Genomic DNA, 8,197 nt, shown 5'->3' on the forward strand with positions numbered 1-8,197 from the left:
CTACGGATGGCCCCGCCCACCTACGGATGGCCCCGCCCACCTACGGATGGCCCCGCCCCTCGTGACGCTACGGCCCGAGGACACGCCCCCAGCGACCTGGCGCAGTCGTCGCGGCAGACCTGCGGTTCCCGAGCGCTCCCTGCAGAAAAGTGGGAAGACTGCCGCGGCGGGTGCTGCCCTGCTGCCTACCTACCCCGTCCTACCTGCTAGAAAAGGCTCTTTCTCAGTTTCCTCTCCACACCTTCCCCATAAAGCTGCTCTCCCTTTCCCTACAGCTCCACCCACCTTGCCCTCTGGCCTCCAGAGCCCAAGCTGTGCTGTGTAAGGAAGGACGCCTGTCCTCTTGTGCACCCCATCCCCACCCCGTGGTCTGAACCTAGACCAAGAGCAAGCAGTCACCTGGGCAAGGAGGTGGCCCACCCCTCCCACTTCTCACACTGGGCTCAGGGCTGGCTTGTACTCAGACTTTATTTCCTTGGTTTTGATTTTGTTTTTATTAAATAAAAGGGGCAGAAGAGGGGGACCTGTGGTCTCCCAACTGTGGGGAGACACCAGCCCTCACCTCTCCACTCAAGGTGCATGGCGTGGTAGGCTGAGGTGTAAGCTGGGTGGGAGGGCAGCTGGGAAGGTCAGAGGCTAAGACCTGTGACCCTCACCCCTCCTGGAAGACTCGGTGGGTGGGGAGGGGCCTCCTGATGCCAACTGCCCCTGGGCTTGAGGCTGAGCACCTCAGAGCTGGGCCGTGACCATGTCCTCCCACCCCGTGAGGAAAGGCAAAGCGTCCATCTGCAAGAAGATGCCACCAAGCTGGGGCACTCATGGCGGCCCCTACTCATGTACGTCCCAGATCTCAGAAAGCAAAGGCGGCAACTTCTTGTCCTGGAGCCGCAATGCAAAGACCTGCTCCGAGTGCACAGAGCTCAGGGTGCGCAGGCTCACCAGCTTCATGAGCATGCGTGGGAAACGGAGCTGGTCCTACAGGGGAAAAAGAGGCAGGTAGGTGCTGCGGGGGAGGCCCGCTGAGTCTAGAAAGCCAGTACCGTGAGTGGTCAGACCAACCTCGAACCCAACCCAGAGGCTGGGACATCTCTGACCTCATAACAGCAAAATGTGGCTGACTGAGACCAGGATCTGAGAAGAAAGGCAGACCCCAGGCTCGGCATGCCCCAACGTGTACCCCCCGACCCCAGCACCAAGCCTGCCCGCCAGGGATGGCAGCTCCCATACCTGCGGCCGCTTGATGCGAGTATAGGAGAGGAGCGCCTCCACGTAGGGCTGCTGCAGCGCCTCCACGCGGCTGGGCTCCTGCACGTTGGGACGGTCCGCTGAGAAGATGTTGATGGCAATGAGCAGGGCATACTCTGCATCGTCCAGGCCCAGCCGGCGCATGGCCCGAGAAAACTCGAAGATGGGATTGATGAACTCCACCTGCAAGCCTGCAAGAGTGGCGCTCGGTCCCAAACCAGCTTTACACCCTGCCCCTGGTCCCGGGTACTCAGACGGTAAAAACAGGAACGGTTACTCCTGCTCCCTCCCAGTGCGGACCCTGTGAGTGTCTGTTACATAGCAGCCATACCGAGACGGCACCCACAGCCTTTCCCTTCCACAGACCCTGGGAGGTCACATCCTCTCAGGTCCCAGAATCTGTCCTCATGGAGGCAGAGGGAAAGGAGGCAGGCTAGGCCACACTGTAAACCCCCAGGTACTCCCACTGCTCAGACTCAGATATGCTGACTTACTCCTAACTATTATTAAGTGTACCTACTGTGTGATTTACAACCCAACCCAACACACCCCCTCTCTGTAAAGGATAACAAATTCTAGGCTGCCCTGGGATACTGAACGCTAAGCCCTGATGCTGGACTGTGCTGATGGGCACAAATTCAGAGCAAGGTAGCCAGTGCCTGGGAGAGAGGATGGACCAAGGCAAAGGAGGATGGAGGTCAGGTCCTGTCCTGGCAGAGGGAGTATGGGAGCTGATGGGAGCACCCTGGACTGCTGTAAGGACAGACATGTTGGGAGAGTAGCAGCAGAGAAGCACCAGTCCTTGTGAGGATCCAGGCAGGAGTGGCTGAGCCTGGGGCCAAGCCGTGCAAGGTCTGGGGGTGGGATGCCTAATGTCCTTTCCAGCCCTACCTTCCTAGGCCTGACTGCCTGGGGCTCCATATGGTTACTTCAAGCCTGGCTACAGGGCCTTTGCCCTAGGATCCTCAGAGCAAGTTCTTTCCCCCAACACCTGCCCTGCTGAGCTCACACCGGAAGAATCCTAGGACTTTCTTGTATAGTGGAAGGGCTGGAGCCTAAAGAAGGAAGACAGGGTTGGGAGTGGATGCCTAAGGATACTGAAAGTCATCCTGGGAGAAGTGATGGGAAGCCCAAAGCTGAGTGAGCAAGCCTCTGCTCACTCTGGGTGGCAATGGGCAGTGGCACGCTGCCCCATCCTCGGCCCAAATGTCTTACACCCAGGCAGACAGCCAGGGGAGCTCCCCAGGACAGAGCCCCGTGAGTCAGCCTTAGCAGTGGGTACTTCTTCCTAATTTCCTACCAGAGTGCCAGCTGACAGCAAAGACTTCCCATGCATCTGGCTTTGATGAACATGGTCTTGCCAGTGCCCAACCTGGAGGTCCAATGGGGCAGAAACACCAGGACTGAGCCAGTGCCCTCCACAAACCTGCGCGGTGGAAGTCATCCTTGCTGTAGGTGAAGTCCTTCAGGAACGTGATGCACTCTGTCTCGTGGTTGTAGCGTCTGGCTGTCTCCAGCAACATGATCTGAAGATGATAAGGTACAGGGCTCTTCAGCTGCCCCAAAGTCATATGTGCTAAGACCAACTGCCTGCCACCCCTCTGCCAGGCCAGACAGTCCTGGCTGTCCTTCCTCCAACTCTGCCACCCACTGCCCCATCCAAGGACACTTGCCCCACATAATTACGAGGCACCAGCCGGCGTTTTGACTCTTAGGGCTTTGCATACAGTCGACACTCAATACTGCCTCACTCTCCTCGCTTTGGCTCAAATAGCCATTCCTTTGAAGTCTTAAGGGAACATTTCCTCTTTAACAGTCCATCTGACCTCATCCTCATCATTCTCTACCTCAGCCTGTTTCCCTTTTCTCCCCGCTGGCTCACTGGCCGCTCTAGCTCTCTCGTTAGGACCGGAACACTCCTGCTCACCACACCCCACAAGGGTTAGGACCGACTCGCACTACATCCAGCTCTGGTCTCTGTCCTAAAGCCTGGCCATTACCTCAATGGTGGATGCCTTCAGGAGAGCGATCTGGTCCTCCCGGCCCAGCTGCAGGAACCCTGGCACCTGCTTGGCAAAGTCCACAATCTCCTGGACCGAGATGATGGCCAGCTCGGTGAAGTGGGCAAAGCGCTGCTGACGAGCATCCCGGGACTGAGGGTCTGCACCCAAGGGCCAAGGCTGAGACAGGAGACCAGGGTCACATGGGACTCGCACGCCCTGCGGAACCCTCCCCGGCCGAGGGGCTCCGCCCCCGGGCTGCGCAAGGCTGGGCTCCGCCCCCTGGGCTGCGCGAGGCCGGGCTGCGCGAGGCAGTACCGTGACTTTGGGCTGGTCGGAGAAGGAGCGTTTGTTGCACTGCAGCTGCGCGGCGACCAGCTGCTGGATCATCAGCTCCTGTGCGGCCGTCAGCTGGACACCTTCTCCGTCCCCAGAGCCACTCACTTCCGAAGTGCCCGGGGAGGCTACAGGCCGGGCCGTGCCGCTTGACGCTGGCTCAGTCGCGGGTGGCTGCTGCTGCTGCTGCTGCTGCTGCTGCTGCTGCTGCTTCTGAATCTTTTTCTTCCGAATCTGCTCCTCAGAAAGCACGCCTGCAGGACAGCCAGCCTCAGTGGTGTACCCCACCCACCTTCACTTACTCCTCCCCTCCCAAGAGGCCCCCTTCTCCCCTCCCTGGACTCACACTGCTCCCGCATGCCAGCCTCCTTGCATTTGCGCAGCCGACAGAGCTGGCACTTGCGCCGCATGAAGGCGTCCATCTGGCAGGTCCCACTGCCCCGACAGGCATAGCGCCCGGCCCCACCGTGGACCACGCTGCGCCTGAAGAAACCTTTGCAGCCTTCGCAACTGAGCACATTGTAGTGGAAGCCCGACGCCTTGTCCCCACACACGCGGCACAGCTCGTGGCCCAGCATCTTCGGGGCCGGACCCTTCTTCCGCTTGCGCTCCGGCTCATCCTCTGGCTCTAAGATGACTTGGGGTGAGCAGAGGCCATGAGAGAGAGAGTGACAAAGAGAGACAGCAGCCTGGGGACAGGCCATGGGAGGTCCCGAAGTGAGGGTGTGAGGACAGGGCGGCAACACCAAGGGCAAGACAGGCAGTCGGTAGGCCCCCAGAAGGAGTCCGAGGAGTCAGAGGCAAAGGAAGGAAAGGCCCACCTGTCTCCCTGTCTCACCTACGATGTAGGCAGAGCTGGACCCTTCGGGGCCTGGAGGGGCATCAGTCTCCTGCCCCTCCTCCTTGATGGTGGGCGAAGCGGAGGAGGTGCTGGGCTGAGGGGAACCATTCCCTAGAAGAAGGAAGAGGGACAGTGAGCTTCTCCGGCACCGTGGGAGGGGCCCTGCAGCGGAAGTGGGTCACTCACCAGGCACCGGTGTATCCAGAGAACTTGTGGAGGAAGACATGGTGGGTCACGAAGCAGCCTGTCGGACACAGGGAACCCAGCCAATTACAGGTCAGGATAAGGGTGCTTCTCCTTCCAACACTCAGGACTCCTCTGTGATATGATCTCACGCAGCCCAGGCTAACCCAACTACGTGGCTGAACACCTTGAACATCTCCTGCCTCTGCCTGCCACATCCTGGACCTCATTACCCTACACAGTCTTGGGATACTCGGCACTCGTGCCTCAGCCAGCAAGTGCTGGCGTTAGAGGGCTGTGCCACCACACCTCAGTGTTTCTACTTCTGCACATACGCCCAATTCTAGTCCCTCACAAACATCTGGCCGATTTCAACAATGCCCGCCCACTTCAGCTCCAGCCCAGCCCACTCCCTCCTCCTCTCTCTGAATCATGACCTCCCATGACAGTTTCCACTGCTTTAACACTAAGGGAGACCAGCAATCTCAAGTTCTTCTTCTGTGCCACCCACTGCGCTATTTCAAGCAACCCTAACTTTGACCAGCCCCTCCCATCAGGCCACAACCCATACCCTCCTACCATAGGTTTCTTCAAGGTTGTGCCCCCAAACAGCCCCCAGATCTTACCCCTCCCATCAGGTCCCTCGGCCTTCCCTCCCCACTCTTGGGCAAATACCCAAAGTTTTCCCGGCTCCTGTCTAGGTCCCGCCCATACCATTCCCCAGAAGCCAATCATAGGCTTTTAGATGTCACGCCCTCCACGCGCCTGCCTCCAAGCTCCACCCACTTAACTCTAGGCCCTCCCCTTAGGCTTCCACTATTGCACGGGCTGCCTCCTATAGCCAACCAACTTCCCAATGCCACGCCCCCGTTAGTGTTCAGGCCACGCCCCCTGCTCTCCAATCGTACTTTCCCTATCCATGCCCTCTCTGCACCCCTAAGCCCCGCCTCCGCAATGACCCAGGCCCCACCCCAGAGAGTAACGACCACCGCTCAAGAACCTTCAGACTTCAGCTACACCATGCCCCGCCCCATCTGTGCCCCGTTCACCAATCATATGCTTCCCCTCCACCATGCCCGCCCCCTGGCGCCACGCCCACCTCACTCCAAACCCCGCCCCTCTCCGAGCACCAGGGGGAGGCGGGGCTCATGACTGCACTGGCGGTCTTGAGGCGGTGGGGCGTGGGGTCGCCAACTCCGTTGCCCTGGAAACGGCCTCGGAAGGCGGGAGCTGCGGCAGAGTGAGGGAAGGAGGCGCGCGCTGAGCGGGACCCGCGGCAGCCCGCGCACCCGGCCCGGCCCCACCCGCTCGGCCGCCCCCTGCGCACCTGCCTCTGTGTCCGCACCCACAGTTGCTCCCCTCGGCACTTCGGAAGTAACTTCAGAAGCCTGGGAGGAGCTCGGAGCAACAACACTGGCTGAGCGCAAAGCAAAAGTAACTTCGCCACTTCTTCCGGCAACCCCGCTGCACGTCACTTCCGGAAATAGGCGGGCCGGGAGGGGTGACAGACTTCCGGTCTGCCCGGGAGCCACCAAATGAGTGGCCTCGTCCGGAAGTGGCACATTTACCGGAAGTGTATCTCTTTCGGTAGTTCCTCTCTAGGACTCTCAGAAAAATGTTCCGGAAAGTTATTTTGTTTCTTTTCACACATGACCAATGAAGCATGTTTTTACCTTTTTGAATTGTCTAAAGTTCTCTACTTTTGTATCAGTGCTGCACGGTTGGTTTTTATTTTTGTTTTGATTTTCGAGACAGGGTCTCATATTCCAAGGATGACCTTGAACTTTTGATTTCCTGCCTACACTTCCCCATTGCAATAGCAGATCCACTTCCAGCCCTGCATATTGGTTCTAAATAAGTTAAATTTGGGGATGACAAGACGCTTCAGCAGGTAAAGGTGCTTGCCACTGGGTCTGAGGACCTGAGTTCAATTTCCTAATCTCACATGGTGGAAAGAGAGAACTGACTTCCCAAAATTGTAAGCACCTCGCCACACGTGCTTACTCAAACACACACATGCATAAATAAATGTCATGAAAATAAGTTCACTTATAGCAGTGAATCCAAAACTAAACCCAGGGTGTTACATGTGCTAGGTAAGCATCCAGCCACAGCTACAGCCTCAGCCCCTCACAAAATAAAGCTTCTGTTAGGTCTCAAACCTAGGACAAACAGGCAAAGTTATCTATTTAACATACCAAAGTCGACCTGGCAACCAGGTTCTCCCAGCATCTCTCAGTCCCTATCTGGGACTGACCACAGGGTATGGCTAATATACCATGCTCCCTACCTCTTAATCCCAAGACTAAGATGGGAAGAGAAAGACCCAAATGGTCAAGTTAATTCAAGCAAGCAATTAATCAAAGCAAGCTTTTTTTATCTGTGTACACTGGCTACCTCCCCCTAAGGTGGGGTTTGAGTGGTCAGCCATGGATGTGAGGAAGACAAGGCTTTTATGACTCAGAGGTAGGGAGTTTCCAAATGGGGGATTTGGTAGGCAAAATAGGCGGGGCTAAAGGAGTAGAAACTCATAACAAGTTAGTCCTAAGGACCTCTTAAAACAAAGACAAGGTTGTAAGGTGGGCATAACAACAGGTAGTCATAACAACCTTTAGAAAAAAGGTAGGGTTGTGAGATGGTTATAAACAGCGTTTTGAAACAAAGACATGATTGCCATTCCTGGAAAATGCAATATAGATCCTTTTGTAGTTAAGATTACAGGTGGGTCATAGCCGAATCTTTGAGAAACAGGTTTAATCATAAACAGGAATGAGCCTAGTCTGTCTTTACTAAAAAAACGGCTTTTAAGGCTGGTTCTTCATACCCTAAACTTCTCCAGTCCAGGGGCTGGACTGCCTGTCCCTATAATAAACCCGCCATTTTGGTTACCCAGGCCTTTTATTCATCTACCCTTTACTCTCCCTGCTCTCCTCTCTCCCAGTCTGTCGGAGTTAGGGTTTCTATTGCTGTGAAGAGACGCCATGACCACAACAACTCTTTTTTTTTTTTTTTTTTTTTTTCACAACAACTTTTTTTTTTTTTTTTTTTTTTGGTTTTTCGAGACAGGTTTCTCTGTGTAGCTTTGCGCCTTTCCTGGAACTCACTTGGTAGTCCAGGCTGGCCTTGAACTCACAGAGATCCGCCTGGCTCTGCCTCCCGAGTGCTGGGATTAAAGGTGTGCGCCACCACCACCCGGCTTATCCTATCATTTCTATATCTCCCCCCATTCAATAATCTACCTCTTATCTATCTCCTATTTTTTTCTTCTTTTTTTTTCAAACAAGAACCCTGAATCTAATCTCCTTTGTTTAGCTTTTTTTCCTGACCATTATCAATTAACAACTCATAATCAACCATCCTAAATAATGACAATATCTATAACCCATTGAAAGGCTGAAGGTCACCCACCCCACCTCTTGGGAATGTAGGCATCATGTTCTTAAAATTACTTCCTGCTGTCTGGGGACAAAGGCATCTTTAGGGGATCCTGAGAAGAAAAATTTTGAGTTAACTGTCAAGTCCTGGGAGAGGTAGCTGTATCATTTGTTGTCCAGTCTCTGCATAAATCGAAAGTGCAGGTTTGTCTCAAGTC

The 8,197-nt window shown here is 55.4% G+C and overlaps 1 protein-coding gene across 4 annotated transcripts; it reads right to left on the bottom strand.

The window, feature by feature from the left end:
- Nucleotides 1-450: 450 nt before the first annotated feature.
- Nr1h2 (nuclear receptor subfamily 1 group H member 2) lies at nt 451-6,092 on the bottom strand. 4 transcript variants are annotated; one of them, XM_028858904.2, is made up of 10 exons: nt 5,933-6,091; nt 5,705-5,835; nt 4,609-4,666; nt 4,420-4,533; nt 3,928-4,209; nt 3,564-3,835; nt 3,246-3,425; nt 2,672-2,771; nt 1,228-1,436; nt 451-975 (listed from the first exon to the last, which is right to left on the bottom strand). In XM_028858904.2, exons 3-10 carry the CDS (start codon nt 4,646-4,648, stop codon nt 829-831), a joined length of 1,344 nt encoding a protein of 447 aa, XP_028714737.1. In that variant the 5' UTR covers nt 4,649-4,666; nt 5,705-5,835; nt 5,933-6,091; the 3' UTR covers nt 451-828. The 4 variants fall into 4 exon arrangements, with proteins under 4 accessions (XP_028714737.1, XP_028714735.1, XP_028714738.1 ...); XM_028858902.2 differs by having other exon boundaries at nt 3,928-4,218; XM_028858905.2 differs by having other exon boundaries at nt 471-975; nt 5,937-6,092.
- Nucleotides 6,093-8,197: the final 2,105 nt, after the last annotated feature.

Source organism: Peromyscus leucopus, chromosome 1 (assembly GCF_004664715.2).
Source record: "Peromyscus leucopus breed LL Stock chromosome 1, UCI_PerLeu_2.1, whole genome shotgun sequence".
Classification (NCBI taxonomy): Eukaryota; Metazoa; Chordata; class Mammalia; order Rodentia; family Cricetidae; genus Peromyscus; species Peromyscus leucopus.

Excerpts from the sequence above, each read along its gene's own strand:
- Nr1h2 (XM_028858902.2), bottom strand. The coding sequence starts at position 4,648 with ATGTCTTCCTCCACAAGTTCTCTGGATACACCGGTGCCTG. Across the intron at positions 3,836-3,927 it reads GGCTGGCATGCGGGAGCAGT|GCGTGCTTTCTGAGGAGCAG; the intron begins GTGAGTCCAGGG and ends GCTGTCCTGCAG. Across the intron at positions 2,772-3,245 it reads TGAAGGCATCCACCATTGAG|ATCATGTTGCTGGAGACAGC; the intron begins GTAATGGCCAGG and ends TATCATCTTCAG.